At 36.8% G+C, this 18,807-nt stretch overlaps 1 protein-coding gene across 1 annotated transcript in view; it reads left to right on the top strand.

Annotated features, from left to right (window-relative positions):
- Positions 1-18,807, top strand: part of LOC148603520 (uncharacterized) — a 94,007-nt gene that overhangs the window by 47,681 nt on the left and 27,519 nt on the right. The window contains exons 47-58 of the mRNA XM_088551444.1: positions 749-1,912; positions 2,383-4,491; positions 4,962-6,278; positions 6,760-8,265; positions 8,530-9,570; positions 12,908-12,985; positions 14,225-14,505; positions 14,913-15,063; positions 16,026-16,061; positions 16,733-16,768; positions 17,121-17,392; positions 18,382-18,535. Of these exons, the coding sequence (XP_088407570.1) occupies positions 749-1,912; positions 2,383-4,491; positions 4,962-6,278; positions 6,760-8,265; positions 8,530-9,570; positions 12,908-12,985; positions 14,225-14,505; positions 14,913-15,063; positions 16,026-16,061; positions 16,733-16,768; positions 17,121-17,392; positions 18,382-18,535 (8,145 nt within the window). The remainder of the gene's footprint in view (positions 1-748; positions 1,913-2,382; positions 4,492-4,961; positions 6,279-6,759; positions 8,266-8,529; positions 9,571-12,907; positions 12,986-14,224; positions 14,506-14,912; positions 15,064-16,025; positions 16,062-16,732; positions 16,769-17,120; positions 17,393-18,381; positions 18,536-18,807) is intronic.

Here is an 18,807-nt window from a genome sequence, read left to right as displayed (position 1 = left end):
TATGTCAAAATAAAAATAAACAGCTGCAAAGTTTTTAATTTCGTGATGAAATTAATGGAAAGTGAATAGAAGCGATACAGTATAATGTAGTATTGATTTGTAAATGTTGTAACAGCTGAAAATACAGCTTACGTTTTTTTTTTATTTGTCATTTGTACAAATTTTATTAAGGTTTAATGTAAGATGCACAAATCCATTTCAGTAAGTTGCATTAAGAAAAACTGAGACTGCATTGAGGATAATTTGTTTAAATGTTTTTACTTTATTTCTTGCAGTAAAAGCATTATTTGATAAAATCAGTATAGGTTCTTTTGCAATTGTTCAATGTTTAAAAAAAGTAGATATTTTTTTTCATAATTTGGCACATCAAAAATCATTATCCTCCCTAAATGGGATTTTGTTGAAACCTTGCTTGATTGTTTGGCTTTATGAAGAAACAAAGACATTACTGTATTTACTACTGGTTAAATACCAATTTTCTTGTTGGTTATTAGGTCAAGTAGTTCATAGTATTAACCAAACATAAGGATTGTTAATACAACCTTGTAGTTAAAAAAGAAAGAAGCCCATTTTTAATTTTTTGACAATTTGGCAGTTCTACTGTCGTATTAATTATAAATATTGGTGTTGAACTATGTATTTTTTTCTTTTCAAATTCACCTGATGAAATTATTGTTATAAATGACAATAGTTTATTTATTCTTTTTACTCTCCAAGTCAGTTACTTTAATTTACCATCATTTTTAAGGTACACCTTCAACAACAACTGTAGGAACCACAACTGCAACAGTTAGCGAGACAACATCTGGTACCACTGCTCCTCCGACCACACAAGGTACAACCTCTGTTACAACAACTACAGGTTCTACATCAGGTACAACAGCTAGTCAGACCACATCAGGAACTACTGCTCCACAAACTACACAAGGAACTACTTCTGGAACAACAGCTAGTCTGACTACATCAGGTACCACTGCTCCACCAACCACTCCTCCAAGTTCTACCACACAAAGTTCTACAACTGGCACAACAGCCAGTCAGACCACATCGGGTACCACTGCTTCACCAACTACACAAGGAACTACTTCTGGCACAACAGCTAGTCAAACCACATCAGGTACCACTGCTCCACGAACCACTCCTCCTCCTACTACCACACAAAGTTCTACATCTGGCACAACAGCTAGTCAGACCACATCGGGTACCACTGCTTCACCAACTACACAAGGAACTACTTCTGGCACAACAGCTAGTCAAACCACATCAGGTACCACTGCTCCACCAACCACTCCTCCTCCTACTACCACACAAAGTTCTACATCTGGCACAACAGCTAGTCAGACCACATCGGGTACCACTGCTTCACTAACTACACAAGGAACTACTTCTGGCACAACAGCTAGTCAAACCACATCAGGTACCACTGCTCCACGAACCACTCCTCCTACTACCACACAAAGTTCTACATCTGGCACAACAGCTAGTCAGACTACATCAGGTACCACTGCTCCACCAACCACACCTCCTCCTACTACCACACAAAGTTCTACATCTGGAACAACAGCTAGTCAGACCACATCGGGTACCACTGCTTCACCAACTACACAAGGAACTACTTCTGGAACAACAGCTAGTCAGACCACATCAGGAACTCCTGCATCACCAACCACACAAGGTACTACATCTGGTACAACAGTTAGTCAGACTACATCAGGTACCACTGCACCACCAACCACACAAGGTACTACAACTGGTTCAACAGCCAGCCAGACTACATCAGGTACTACTGCTCCACCTACAACAACTGTTAGTCTGACCACAACTGCTACTGTTTCTGCTACAACATCAGCTACTACCCCACCAACTGGTCAAACACCTACAGGAACAACATCTTTAATAACACAATCAACGGGTAAGTGATTTTTTTCATCAGCAGATTGAGAACATTTCAAAAATATTTTGCCCAAACTAAACAGGCATACATGTCAAAGAGAAGCCAAGTACAGCTCCTCATAAATGTTATTCCTCAATGAGTTTTTTTGTCATTTTTATGGAGATTTGAAACTTTTTAATTTGTTTTGTTGTTTATGTGATTGTTGTCTTTTTGAACTTACTGCTACTCGTCTCACCAATTCTTTCTCATGTTGTATGTGTTTTTGTTGTTTATTTGTAGTTTTTTTTTTCAATTAACATAAAATCTACATATCCATTTAAAAGCAGTTGAAATTGTTGCTAATCTAACATTCTAGATGAGCTGTTTTTGTGATTAAATAACATGAATTAAAGAATTTATCCGGCAACTGCTATGGGAATTAAGAGAAAGGACTTAAGTAAGATGGAAAAATGGTTTATGTTTAAGAAACGTTTGATAACTTCTTCCAGAATCAACAACAGGACAAACTACTCCACCTCCACCTCCAACTGGAACAACAGCTAGTACCACCACATCTGAGACAACCAGTCAAACATCAGAAACCACCACTGGCACTACTTTAACTCAAACATCAGTAACTACATCTGTCACTACAACAAGCCAAATCACCTCAGGTACTACTTCTCCACCAACTACACCAGGTTCTACTTCTGGAACAACAGCTAGTCAGACAGCTTCAGGCTCTACTACTCAACCAACCACACAAGGTTCAACATCTGGTACAACAGCCAGCCAGACAACTTCAGGTACTCCTGCTCCACCAACCACACAAAGTACTACATCTAGTACAACAGCTAGTCAGACCACATCAACTACTGCTCCACGAACCACACAAAGTACTACATCTGGTACAACAGCTAGTCAGACCACATCAACCACTGCTCCACCAACCACACAAGTAACTACATCTGGTACGACAGGAAGTCGGACAACTTCAGGTACTCCAGCTCCATCTACCACACAAGTAACTACATCAGGAACAACAGCTAGTCAGACCACATCAACTACTGCTCCACCAACCACACAAGTAACTACATCTGGTACAACTGCAAGTCAGACAACTTCAGGTACTCCAGCTCCATCTACCACACAAGTAACTACATCAGGAACAACAGTTAGTCAGACCACATCAGGTACTCCTGCACCAACTACCACGCAAGGTACTACATCTATTACAACAACTAGTCAAACTACACCAGGTACTACTGCTCCACCAACTTCACAAGGTACTACCTCTAGTACAGCCACTAGTCAGACCACATCAGGAACTGCTGCAACAACAAGCACACAAGGTACTACATCAGGTACAACAGCTAGTCAGTCCACATCAGGTACCACTGCCCCACCAACCACACCAGGTACTACATCAGGTACAACAGCTAGTCAGTCCACATCAGGTACCACTGCCCCACCAACCACACCAGGTACTACATCAGGTACAACAGCTAGTCTGACCACATCAGGTACCACTGCTTCACCAACTACACAAGGAACTACTTCTGGAACAACAGCTAGTCAGACTACATCAGGTACCACTGCTCCACCAACCACTCCTCCTCCTACTACTACCACACAAAGTTCTACATCTGGCACAACAGCTAGTCAGACCACATCAGGTACCACTGCTTCACCAACTACACAAGGAACTACTTCTGGAACAACAGCTAGTCAGACCACAGCAGGAACTCCTGCTCCACCAACCACACAAAGTACTACATCTGGTACAACAGCTAGTCAGACCACATCAACTACTGCTCCACCAACCACACAAGTAACTACATCTGGTACAACTGCAAGTCAGACAACTTCAGGTACTTCAGCTCCATCTACCACACAAGTAACTACATCAGGAACAACAGTTAGTCAGACCACATCAGGTACTCCTGCACCAACTACCACGCAAGGTACTACATCTATTACAACAACTAGTCAAACTACACCAGGTACTACTGCTCCACCAACTTCACAAGGTACTACCTCTAGTACAGCCACTAGTCAGACCACATCAGGAACTGCTGCAACAACAAGCACACAAGGTACTACATCAGGTACAACAGCTAGTCAGTCCACATCAGGTACTCCTGCCCCACCAACCACACCAGGTACTACATCAGGTACAACAGCTAGTCTGACCACATCAGGTACCACTGCTTCACCAACTACACAAGGAACTACTTCTGGAACAACAGCTAGTCAGACTACATCAGGTACCACTGCGCCACCAACCACTCCTCCTCCTACTACTACCACACAAAGTTCTACATCTGGCACAACAGCTAGTCAGACCACATCAGGTACCACTGCTTCACCAACTACACAAGGAACTACTTCTGGTACAACAATTAGTCAGACCACATCAGGTACTACTGCACCGCCAACCACACAAGGTACTGCAACTGGTTCAACAGCCAGCCAGACTACATCAGGTACTACTGCTCCACCTACAACAACTGTTAGTCTGACCACATCTGGTACTGTTTCTGCTACAACATCAGCTACTACCCCACCAACTGGTCAAACACCTACAGGAACAACATCTTTAATAACACAATCAACGGGTAAGTGATTTGTTTTCATCAGCAGATTGAAAACATTTCAAAAATATTTTGCCCAAACTATACAAGCATACATGTCAAAGAGAAGCCAAGTAAAGCTCCTAATAAATGTTATTCCTCAATGAGTTTTTTTGTCATTTTTATGGAGATTTGAAACTTTTTAATTTGTTTTGTTGTTTATGTGTTTGTTGTACTTTTGAACTTACTGCTACTCGTCTCACCAATTCTTTCTCATTTTGTATGTGTTTATGTTGTTTATTTGTAGTTTTTTTTCAATTAACATAAAATCTACATATCCATTTAAAAGCAATTGAAATTGTTGCCAATCTAGCATTCTAGATGAGCTGTTTTTTGTGATTAAATAACATGAATTAAAGAATTTATCCGACGACTGCTATGGGAATTAAGAGAAAGGACTAAAGTAAGATGGAAAAATGGTTTATGTTTAAGAAACGTTTGATAACTTCTTCCAGAATCAACAACAGGACAAACTACTCCACCTCCACCTCCAACTGGAACAACAGCTAGTACCACCACATCTGAGACAACCAGCCAAACATCAGAAACCACCACTGGCACTACTTTAACTCAAACATCAGTAACTACATCTGTCACTACAACAAGCCAAATCACCTCAGGTACTACTTCTCCACCAACTACACCAGGTTCTACTTCTGGAACAACAGCTAGTCAGACAGCTTCAGGCTCTACTACTCAACCAACCACACAAGGTACAACATCTGGTACAACAGCCAGCCAGACAACTTCAGGTACTCCTGCTCCACCAACCACACAAAGTACTACATCTAGTACAACAGCTAGTCAGACCACATCAACTACTGCTCCACGAACCACACAAGTAACTACATCTGGTACGACAGGAAGTCGGACAACTTCAGGTACTCCAGCTCCATCTACCACACAAGTAACTACATCAGGAACAACAGCTAGTCAGACCACATCAGGTACTCCTGCACCAACTACCACGCAAAGTTCTACATATATTACAACAACTAGTCAAACTACACCAGGTACTACTGCTCCACCAACTTCACAAAGTACTACCTCTAGTACAGCCACTAGTCAGACCACATCAGGAACTGCTGCAACAACAAGCACACAAGGTACTACATCAGGTACAACAGCTAGTCAGTCCACATCAGGTACCACTGCCCCACCAACCACACCAGGTACTACATCAGGTACAACAGCTAGTCAGACCACATCAGGTACCACTGCTTCACCAACTACACAAGGAACTACTTCTGGAACAACAGTTAGTCAGACCACATCAGGTACCACTGCTCCACCAACCACTCCTCCTACTACCACACAAAGTTCTACATCTGGCACAACAGCTAGTCAGACCACATCAGGTACCACTGCTCCACCAACCACTCCTCCTCCTACTACCACACAAAGTTCTACATCTGGAAAAACAGCTAGTCAGACCACATCAGGTACCACTGCTTCACCAACTACACAAGGAACTACTTCTGGAACAACAGCTAGTCAGACCACATCAGGAACTCCTGCATCAACAACCACACAAGGTACTACATCTGGTACAACAATTAGTCAGACTACATCAGGTACCACTGCACCACCAACCACACAAGGTCCTACAACTGGTTCAACAGCCAGCCAGACTACATCAGGTACTACTGCTCCACCTACAACAACTGTTAGTCTGACTACATCTGGTACTGTTTCTGCTACAACAGCAGCTACTACCCCACCAACTGGTCAAACACCTACAGGAACAACATCTTTAATAACACAATCAACGGGTAAGTGATTTGTTTTCATCAGCAGATTGAAAACATTTCAAAAATAATTAACCCAAACTATGCAAGCATACAAGTCAAAGAGAAGCCAAGTACAGCTCCTCATAAATGTTATTCCTCAATCAGTTGTTTGTCATTTTTATGGAGATTTGAAACTTTTTAATTTGTATGTTGTTTATGTGTTTGTTGTACTTTTGAACTTACTGCTACTCGTCTCACCAATTCTTTCTCATTTTGTATGTGTTTTTATGTGGTTTTGTTGTTTATTTGTAGTTTTTTTTTTTTCAATTAACATAAAATCTACATATCCATTTAAAAGCAATTGAAATTGTTGCCAATCTAGCATTCTAGATGATCTGTTTTTGTGATTAAATAACATGAATTAAACAATTTATCCGACGACTGCTATGGGAATTAAGAGAAAGGACTAAAGTAATATGGAAAAATGGTTTATGTTTAAGAAACGTTTGATAACTTCTTCCAGAATCAACAACAGGACAAACTACTCCACCTCCACCTCCAACTGGAACAACAGCTAGTACCACCACATCTGAGACAACCAGCCAAACATCAGAAACCACCACTGGCACTACTTTAACTCAAACATCAGTAACTACATCTGTCACTACAACAAGCCAAATCACCTCAGGTACTACTTCTCCACCAACTACACCAGGTTCTACTTCTGGAACAACAGCTAGTCAGACAACTTCAGGCTCTACTACTCAACCAACCACACAAGGTTCAACATCTGGTACAACAGCCAGCCAGACAACTTCAGGTACTCCTGCTCCACCAACCACACAAAGTACTACATCTAGTACAGCAGCTAGTCAGACCACATCAACTACTGCTCCACGAACCACACAAGTAACTACATCTGGTACAACTGCAAGTCAGACAACTTCAGGTACTCCAGCTCCATCTACAACACAAGTAACTACATCAGGAACAACAGCTAGTCAGACCACATTAGGTACCACTGCACCAACTACCACGCAAGGTACTACATCTATTACAACAACTAGTCAAACTACACCAGGTACTACTGCTCCACCAACTTCACAAAGTACTATCTCTAGTACAGCCACTAGTCAGACCACATCAGGAACTGCTGCAACAACAAGCACACAAGGTACTACATCAGGTACAACAGCTAGTCAGTCCACATCAGGTACCACTGCCCCACCAACCACACCAGGTACTACATCAGGTACAACAGCTAGTCTGACCACATCAGGTACCACTGCTTCACCAACTACACAAGGAACTACTTCTGGCACAACAGCTAGTCAGACCACATCAGGTACCACTGCTCCACCAACAACTCCTCCTCCTACTACCACACAAAGTTCTACATCTGGCACAACAGCTAGTCAGACTACATCAGGTACCACTGCTTCACCAACCACACCTCCTCCTACTACCACACAAAGTTCTACATCTGGCACAACAGCTAGTCAGACCACATCAGGTACCACTGCTCCACCAACCACACCTCCTCCTACTACCACACAAAGTTCTACATCTGGCACAACAGCTAGTCAGACCACATCAGGTACCACTGCTCCACCAACCACTCCTCCTCCTACTACCACACAAAGTTCCACATCTGGAACAACAGCTAGTCTGACCACATCAGGTACCACTGCTCCACCAACCACACCTCCTCCTACTACCACACAAGGTTCTACATCTGGCTCAACAGCTAGTCAGACTACATCAGGTACCACTGCTCCACCAACCACACAAGGAACTACTTCTGGAACAACAGCTAGTCAGACCACATCAGGAACTCCTGCATCACTAACTACACAAGGTACTACATCTGGTACAACAATTAGTCAGACTACATCAAGTACTACTGCTCCACCTACAACAACTGTTAGTCTGGCCACATCTGGTACTGTTTCTGCTACAACATCAGTTACTACCCCACCAACTGGTCAAACACCTACAGGAACAACATCTTTAATAACACAATCAACGGGTAAGTTATTTGTTTTCATCAGCAGATTGAGAACATTTCAAAAATATTTTGCCCAAACTATACAAGCATACAAGTCAAAGAGAAGCCAAGTACAGCTCCTCTTAAATGTTATTCCTCAATCAGTTTTTTGTCATTTTATGGAGGTTTGAAACTTTTTAATTTGTTTTGTTGTTATCCGACGACTGCTATGGGAAATAAGAGAAAGGACTAAAGTAATATGGAAAAATGGTTTATGTTTAAGAAACGTTTGATAACTTCTTCCAGAATCAACAACAGGACAAACTACTCCACCTCCACCTCCAACTGGAACAACAGCTAGTACCACCACATCTGAGACAACCAGCCAAACATCAGAAACCACCACTGGCACTACTTTAACTCAAACATCAGTAACTACATCTGTCACTACAACAAGCCAAACCACCTCAAGTACTACTTCTCCAACTACACCTGGTTCTACTTCTGGAACAACAGCTAGTCAGACAACTTCAGGCTCTACTACTCTACCAACCTCACAAGGTACAACATCTGGTGCAACAGCCAGCCAGACAACTTCAGGTACTCCTGCCCCTACAACCACACACGGTACTACATCTGGTACAACAGCTAGTCAGACCACATCAAGTACTGCTCCACCAACCACACAAGTTACTACTTCAGGTACAACAGGAAGTCAGACAACTTCAGGTACTCCAGCTCCATCTACCACACAAGTAACTACATCTGGAACAACAGCTAGTCAGACCACATCAGGTACTCCTGCACCAACAACCACACAAGGTACTACATCTAGTACAACAACTAGTCAAACTACACCAGGTACTACTGCTCCACCAACTTCACAAGGTACTACATCTAGTACAGCCACTATTCAGACCACATCAGGAACTCCTGCACCACCAAGCACACAAGGTACTACATCAGGTACAACAGAAAGTCCGACTACATCCGGTACACCGGCTCCAACTACACAAGTTACCACTTCTGGTACAACAGCAAGTCAGGGCACCTCAGGAACCACTACATCATCAAGCACTCAAGTAACTAAATCTACAACAGTAAGCCAGACCACATCAGGAACGACTACTCCCACAACCACACAAGGAACTACATCTGGCACTACAGTTAGCCAGACAACATCAGGAACACCTGCTCCCCCAACCACCCAAGGTACTACTACTGGTCAGACTACATCAGGTACTACTGCTCCACCTACAACAACTGTCAGTCTGACAACATCGGCTACCTCACCATCAACTGGTCAAACTCCTACAGGAACAACATCTTTGGTTACTCAATCAACAGGTAATTGATTGTTGTTCATCAGCACATTGAGACATTTAAAATATTCTTAGCTCAAACTATATTAGTATTTAAGTCAATGAGAAGCGAAATACCGCTCCTCGTTTTCTCAATGAATTTTGGTCATATTATGGAGATATGAACCTTTGTAATTTGTTCTGTTGTTGTTTTGTTCTGTTTGTTTCCTTTTGATATGCCATTCGTCTGGCATGGGAAATCAGAGTAAGGTGAGATGAAAAGTGGTTTATGTTAAAGAATACATTCGATAACTTCTCCCAGAATCAACAACAGATCAAACTACTCCACCCCCACCGCCAACTGGAACAACAGCTAGTACAACTACATCTGCAACAAGCCAAACATCGGTCCCAACCACTGACCGTACATTAAATCAAACATTAGTAACTACATCTTGCACTACAACTAGCCAAAAAAACTGTTGCTCCACCAAATACATACGGTTCTACTTGTGGAACAATAGCTTATCAGAAAACTTCAGGAACTACTGCTCCTCCAACTACACAAGGTAGTACTTCTGGTACAAAACCCTGCCAAACAAGTGCAGGTTCTCCTGCTCCATCAGCGATACTAGAAATTACATCTGGTACAATTGCTAGTCAGACCACATCAAGTACTGCCCCACCAAGCACACAAGTTACTACTTCTGGTACAAGAGCAAGTCAGACTACTTCAGGTACTCCTGCTCCACCAAGCACTCAAGTAACTACATTAGTACAATCTAGACGGCTTCAGGCACGACTGGTGCACCAACCACACAAGTACCACAGCTGGTACAATCGTAAATCTGACACATCAGGTACTCCTTTTCCATCTACCACACAAATAAACACAGCTAGTCAGAACACACCAGTTATTCTTTCTCTATCTACCACACAAGGTACAATATATGTACATCAGTAACTAAGACTACATCAAAAACTACTGCGCCACCATTTTCACAAGGTATTACATTAGACACAACAGATAGACTACATCAGGAACTCCTGCACCACCAACCACTCAAGGTACTACTACTATTCAGGCTATGTCAGATACTACTGCTCCAACAACCACACAAGCAATTACATCTGTTTGAACAGTCAGCCAGAGTACTACATCTGGTAGAACTGCTCCACTAACAACAGTTAGTTCGACCACATCAGGTAGTTTTTCTCACAACATCCGGTTACTTCTCAACCAACTGGCCAAGTTCCTACATGAACAACATATTTAGTAACTCAGGTAATGAGTTATTGATTGTTCATCTGAGAACTTTTCAAAAATATGTTGCTGAAGCTCTATTTGCATTTAAGTTAAGACTGCTCCTCATAAGTGTTATGCATCAATGAAGTGTTGTATTATTATTGAGAATTGTTCCATTGTTATTTGTTGTGTTGTGTATCTAAATGCTTACTGTCTTTTTGGAAGTACTGTTACTTTTCTCACTAATTCTTTTTTTTTCTATTTGGTTTGTTGATTATTTGCTTTTTAAGAATTAGTATACATGTAAAATTTACAGATGGAATGTAAAAGCAAATGAATATGTAGAAGTTAAGCATTGTGAATAAGATGTTTTTTTCTGATAAATAAAATGGATAAAACAATTCAGTAACTACATCTGTTACAACAGCTAGTCAAACCACAACTTTTTTTTTCTTGTACTAATTGTAGTGGTCAGGTTCTCTCTATAACAACCACTGTAGGAACACAATCAACAGGGATTTGGATGTAAACATTTCATGAGTAATGAAGATATTCAAAAATCACTATACTGTTTAAAAAACCAGAAAATCTAAAGGCATAGAAAAACCCTTTCTACAGGGTGGTTCAACAAAAGTATATACATTGAAATTGCATTTAGAACTTTGTATGATCAATTATTTTGTTACGCAAGACGTATTTTAATTATGTGTTGTTATAAATAACATTATAAACTTAAATCCACAAACTTTCTTCGAAGATTTTCATATGATGTTGTAAACGTCTATCCTACAAAAGAACGTATACAGTATTTTGTGCAGAAACAGAAATGGCGTAATTAGCAGGTTTTAAGGTATTTAATGAGGGCTGTCTCAAGGAAAGAATGGACAGTCATATGTTACACCTTTATTATTTAATTATTGAAATTTATTTACTCTTGGGATTTTTTAAGCTTTTGATCAAAGGGTTAATCTTTGTAGGGGAATGCTTATTTTCTATAATTATAAAATAAAGTAAATACTACTTACTGTTTAAATTACTTGAATTGTAACATTCCCAAATTATCAATAGACGTTATCCAATACATTTATCCTAGTTATTGAAATTAGAAATATATTTGTCACTTTAATTTTGGGTACTGTTTACTTTGTGCCAAGATCCATATTATGACGTGGTTTTTTGATAGGTGTTCGTAGTTTGAGTGAGTAGTAAATTGTAGTTGCTATTGCTGATGGAGCAGTTTCAAAAACCAACAATAGAAGTATTAAATCTGGTACATCTTGCGAGAAAATATTATGTTTCACTGAACCACTTAATGCGTAATCTGGTAATACTGCTGACAAAACTGTTTAGTACAAATCTTAATTTCTGCTGGGTTTACTTCTAGCCAAATTGTACCAAATACCACTCCTAGCAAACTACGTTAAACCATTCAGTTTCACTGCCATATTAACTGCTACCCAAGCTACATCAGGTACGCAACCATTCTTATAATATCAGGAACCACAGCTGAAAAAAAAACATCGTGTCTGACCATATACGGTACCACTGCTGGAAGAACTTTCCAAACAAATTCAGGTACCACCAATGGAAAAAAAAGCAGCTAGCCTAATATAGATTTAAACCATTACTGACACCACTATGTACTGATTCCCAGAAATCTTGAGGAACTACATCAGGTGTATTGGTAGAGAAACCATATCAGTTCCATCAGTTACTGCTTATTGTGCTACGAAAGCTACTACTATTCTGTAAATAATTTTATGCATTTTAGTTGTAGCTTCTAATGTGTGTTTAAGCTCATGGTGAAAGCACTGTTATGATGTAATAGCATACACTGGCGTGCAGTGTGTTTGAGGCTCTACCTATGGTTTTATGGTTGCTATTGCAAGGAAACCATTTAATGATTTTTTTTCTATAATTAAAATGTTGTTTTAACATGAACTACTTAAAGTTTTATTATTATTTCAGCTGTCTTCTTTACAATTTTGCCTTTTTTTAATTATCAAATTTTTTTCATCTTCTTGTGCTTATCTCTTTTAGTTGGTAAAAAAATGGTTAATCAATTGGTTTTCAATAATTGCAAAGGCAAGGGTGGTTGGCGTGGTTTATATAATTGTGTTTTTGTTTCTCATTTCAGAATCAACTACAGGAACTACAACACCACCAGCACCATCTTCTAGCACTACATCTATAACCACAATTGGTACAACATTAGGTAAACATAAACTATAGTATCTAACTTCTGTAAAAGTATGCTCAATAAAATAAGTATATTTGAATTTATATACTGTATAACGAGTGCCCTGCTTAGAATCATCAAAATTCTACACTTAATCTTGCTTCAAAATATATCAAATTTTAAATCTGCCAGGGTAACCGGTTATTTGGTATTAGATTGTTGAATCCATTTCGGATTTTATTGGCAATTTGCTGTTAAGGCTGTAGCCAATTTTCCCGTAATTTTATCATGAGCAGAATAAGCATTATTAGCCTTTAAGGTGTAATGTCGACAGTAAATTTTAAATAATGTTCAGAAAAAGTAATTTTATCCCCCTCCCTACAAAACAAGTTCGTTGATATATAGGAATCTCCCCATCTGTCTGTCAGCCTGTCTGTTAACATTTGTTGTATGCGCACACCCTTCTTAACCTCTCAAGGGATTTTGATAAAACTTTATAGTAATGTTGGGCATCATATATAAATGTACATGAAAAAATATATACTAATGAAAAAAAGGAACTATGTACACCTTTCGAGTTTAACCATTTTATGACACAAACATTTTCATTGAATAGTTTAACACATTTATGCCTAATTCACAATTTCATTTCCTAGATACCCAAATTGAAGTTTTAATGACGGTAAATTGAAAAAAAAAATCTTAACAAAAACAGATGTGAAAAATGAATTTACAAATCTGATCTTGAAAAATGGCATACATTTTTAAAATATCGGTGATTATTTCCAACAAAAATATTCGATCATCAAGGTGTGCAATTTTCAAAATGAGTTTTACATGAAGTAGACTTTTTTTCAGTTTTTAGGTATCGAAACTGTATTTTAATCTTAGAAAGTGGAATTCAATTTTCCAAAAAATGATCTACTCCATTACCTTGGCCTTCTGTAAAAAAAAAAATCAAGCATATGTGTGCAATTTTTAGGTTTTGATGCTCATTTGAAGTTTTGTTACTACTGAATATAAATGGGAATGCACAGTAATATATTTACTGTCAGGGGACTCCAAATGGAGATAATACAACACAAGGGTTTTACATGCTAAAACTTAGTAAGTGCAATTTTCCTCCTAAACTGAATGGATTTTGATGAACTCACAGGTTATAATTTATATTCAACCGCATGTAAAGTGAGGAGTATTGTCTTTGTTAGCTTGCTCACACTATTTCTATTTTATTGCAATTTACATTAGATAATTGATTTTTTCTTTTACATTTAGCGTTGTGTGAAAATCCCAAAACAATCAATTATAGTGCTAAAGATGACAAGGATCTACAAATTGAAATATCTAATGGCAAACCCGGTGAAGAAGGTGTCAATTCATTGAAGGGATCTGGCATAAACTTTGTGCCAAATGATGATGGAAGTGAAGTTAATTATATCATCAATGGCAAAGGAAATCCAGTGTCATTTGTTGATGGTACATTTGAAACTATCAACATTGAAGAAATAACAGTGTCTTTGGTAACTGTGGAAGGAACTGAAGTTACATCAGAAAAGGTATGAAGTTTGAAAAGTTAAGAAATAAAAGCATAACTTATTTATTTCCGTCATGTTTTATGATGCACACATTCAGTATTTGATTTAGAAAAAAAACTTAGAATATAATAAATTTTACTGAACAAAAATCTAATTCTTTGAAATTCTAGTGGTTCTTATGTTCATATTTACCTGGAACTCATTTAGATTTTTATAATTCACGTATGTACCAGATGGATTGAAATTGTTACATACAATATATATTATTAAGTAAGGCTAATTCTTTGCAGGATATTATCAGTATGAACAAAAAAGGCATGATAAATGTATTTTCTTATATTTTCAATATTATGTTTCTTTTTTTCAAATGTTGTTGTCTTGCAGTAGGCTTGTTCCTATTTACACGGTTACATATTTTTGGATTGTAGAAAATTTACCAAACGAAGGATTTGTCGAATGTCTTTACCATGGATTTCCGCATGCAAGAAGCAGATGTCTTGAGAGTAACAGTGAAACCAAAGATTAATATTTCAACACCACCTGGATTAATTGTTGAGTTTAGAGTTTGTTACACACCAGGTAAGTAAATCCAGTGAATCTATTTAAAAAAAATACTGATAATAAAACCCAAGAATAAATATATACACATTTAGTAAATACAAATTGACAAATGATAACAGTTGTTAATACAGTTTTTAAGACTATAATACATGTATCACAATGGAAAAATTATTATATTATTTTCCTGCATGAAAACTTTATAACATGTCAAAACTTTTGTACTTTAATTTTTTTAGTTTTATTCATTTAAATAAGTTTAAATATGGTGGTATACTGATTATTTATTTATGGAAGTCAAATTCAGCTTTAGGTTAAGTACATGTTAATATAAATATCATTTATTGGCAATCAATTGTGTGTAAACGTGAATTGATCATGATTATATGGACTTGAATCGTTTTAAGTCACTATTTACTAAGATACAACTATTTAATTACTGAATTTTTTTTTCATAAAATTCATTAATTTGAAATACTGTAAGTTCTTTTCTTGCAATTTACATAAATTGTTAAACCTATTTGTTAACGGTTTTGTTCAGACTTTTCTTTTCTGTTAATAAAGAACATGTACTGGTGTATTTTCTTCCTTTATAATGTTACACCATCAACATTGTCAAAGGGGGGAACTTTCTTAGAAAGTATCACATACAACAGACCAACAAATTACAAAATAAATAGATATCAGTTTACTGAAGAAAAAAAATAAATAAAACCATTGTTGATTTCTAGGTCATATCAAATTCAACTCCTTCTAAATGACAAGTACCTACTATATCTGCATGAAAATTAGAAAAAACAAGAGTTACTATAAACTAAATTGATAATTATAAAAAAGATGTATCAATATTTATATCTTCGAGTATATTATTCAATATAAAGATTACAGTGTGTGCCTAAAATTGAACTATTTCCTTTTCGTTTTTGTTTTTTGTTGTTTTTTTTTGTTATTAATTCATGTTGTTTTTTTCTTTGTAATTTTAGGAACAGCTACAACAACGCTGACAACTGGAACAACTGGTAATGCATTACATTATCTACACTTGATAACAAAAAGTCTTGCTTAATTTAAATGAATCTTACAGTTTCAGAGATGTGTACACAAATTTACTGTGTGTTGAATGATGTGTTATATTAAGAATTTGGGACAAAACAAATTAAAATTTAAAAAATGACAAGAAATCATAATGAACAAGGATGGGCTAATTGTTAACATCATTTTAATAAAATCAAGTAAAATGTAATAACAAAAATAAAATAATGAAAAGAATACTTTCCTTGACCACTATCAATCCAATGGTTCCCCAAATGAGGTAAAAAAGTTATTAATATTTGGTTAAGTGCAAAATAAGTATTTTTCTCCCTTCCTAAGCCGGTGGTATAAAATGAATGTGACTTTTTAATCACAGGCTGTGATTAAATTTCGGTGAGAGGTTCCTTGCCATTTTATATTTTCCATTTTTCTGTGGATTTCAAGGGGGAAACCGATTCTCCTTCAGTGTATTCATGATTTGATTGACTGCACCCCCTAAGTAAAAGCTAAAGCTTGCATATTGGAAATCGAAACTTTACTATCTTGAGTAGAGAAAAAAAATAACATACTCATTACTGAAAGTGGATCTTTGTGTAAAACTAGCAAATATCACCTTTTTTCCATAGGCTTCATTACATTTATTTTTAATTTTCCATAGGTACAACTGCTGTGTCAACAAGTTCAACACCATCAGGTAAGTTTTACTAGACTTTTTAAAGAAACACTTTTATACTTCCCAAAAAATTACCTTATTATTTTTATTTAGTTAAATAATTTAGGTGTCACCTCAATTTTGTATTTTTTAATATATATTTCAAGTTTTATAATATCATATTATGCATGTGCAATTCTGAATTTAAGCTTTTGAGAACAATCGAATGTCAAACTTAGAAATTAAGTGATCTTCATCATTTTGATTTCATTTTTTTTTTGCTACTATTAGTTGTAGATCATTTCATTATCACTTGGTTATAACTTTATAATATAAACTTTAGTATACATTAAATACTGCAACATTTAATTTTATATTATATATTTCTCTTTAGGTGTCTGTGAGCATCCTAAGATATTTGATTACAATAACAATGATGATAGTGATCTTGTCATCACATCTTCAAATGAAAAACCTGGGCAAAGTGTACTTGATTCTCTGAAGAGTTCTACGGCATCCTATGAAGCCAGTGAGAATGGAACCTCTGTCACATATAATGTCAAAGGAAATGATGTTGTATTCGTAGATGGTTCATTCAGTACAGTAAACATTGCAGAGGTTACAATATCATTGACACTTAATGATGAAACAGTTATGACACAAACGGTGGGTGTTTAGCACTTTAAGGTTTTGAAGTCAGGAGAAAGCCAAAATAACAGACATGTTTAAAAAGTATCTGCATAGTCTTTTAATTTCTCAGTAAATAAACATGAAAATTTATATTTTAGCTGTTTGCTCTTTCCTGTAATAATGTGCACAATGAGTTTAAGAATAATGTAATAGTCATATCTTACTAAAGGATGTCTGAACTGTTCAAAATCCTGAACCAGGATAACTGTGATTGTTTCCTTTATTTGTTTTTAAAATGTCCCACATTTTAAAGACAAGTTGAATAAAAATTCAATCTGACCGGCGATTTCCGAGATTTTCCTATTTTGCACTCACTCAAATATTTCATTCAGATATCCAAAGGTTCAATTTGCAGTTCATTAATAGTACTTAAAAGTTTGTACTTTTTGGTTTTACAAACTTGAAATTTTATATACAAGGAAACGATTTATCATGTGTGCATATTACATATGTGATTTGTTCACTACATAAGGAAACTAATATTATTTTTGCGGTACAAATACATTTTATTTTTCAAGATTCAGTGAAGTAGTGTTTTTTATGGTGAAGTAAAACCCACAAATTCTTTACATAAAAATTAGAATTGCCTGACTGCAGCCAAACAGTACCTTCATCAGTTTTCAAAATGTTATTTGGTACAAAATAATGCATGATTAATTCTTTGTAGATTGAAATCAGGTCCTTTTCTCATGGTGTTACTTTGTTTTGTTTCAGTATATATCATTTAAGAATGAATGCATAGTACATTTTAATTTACAATATAACTTGAAAGCTCATTTATCCATTTCATTTCTTCAAAGTTCAATCTATAAAGTTAAAAAGTACAAAAATTAATCAGTTAAGCTTCTTGTCATTTATTAGAAAGGGTGAAATGGTTGATGAAGTCAAGTCAGATAGCTTATCCAGGATAAACTATATGAACTGTAGAAAGTTTGTTAAATGCTATTATATTCACTTATTTACAGCAATCGTTCAGCACAAAAGATGCCATAAATACCATTGGTTTGAATTTCCAAATGAAGAGTGCTGATTCACTGGTTATTTTCTTCAAACCTATGACAGATATATCTACACCAGGCAGTTTAAGTGATGTCACTTTCAGAGTGTGTTACACACCTGGTGAGACATATATAATTCCATTGACACGTGATACATATTGGCTTCATACTTCCAATTACATTTAAAAAAAGAACAGTAAAAGTTGTTGTATTAGTAGTGCTGGAACTGTTAATTGAATGTGCATGCATTCAAGCATCAATTAAGACTTGGCTTTACAAGCATTAGTTTACTTATTCCAGTATTGATAAAGGATACTAAGTTAAAAAAAATTATTAAATATCTCAGACTGTCATGTTCTTTACAATCTACAAAAAAACCTGAAATTTGTACTA

Source organism: Perna viridis, chromosome 11 (assembly GCF_037379345.1).
Source record: "Perna viridis isolate PV_CMFRI_1.1 ecotype Kerala chromosome 11, ASM3737934v1, whole genome shotgun sequence".
NCBI lineage: Eukaryota > Metazoa > Mollusca > Bivalvia > Mytilida > Mytilidae > Perna > Perna viridis.
This window is presented reverse-complemented; position numbering and strand designations above follow the sequence as displayed.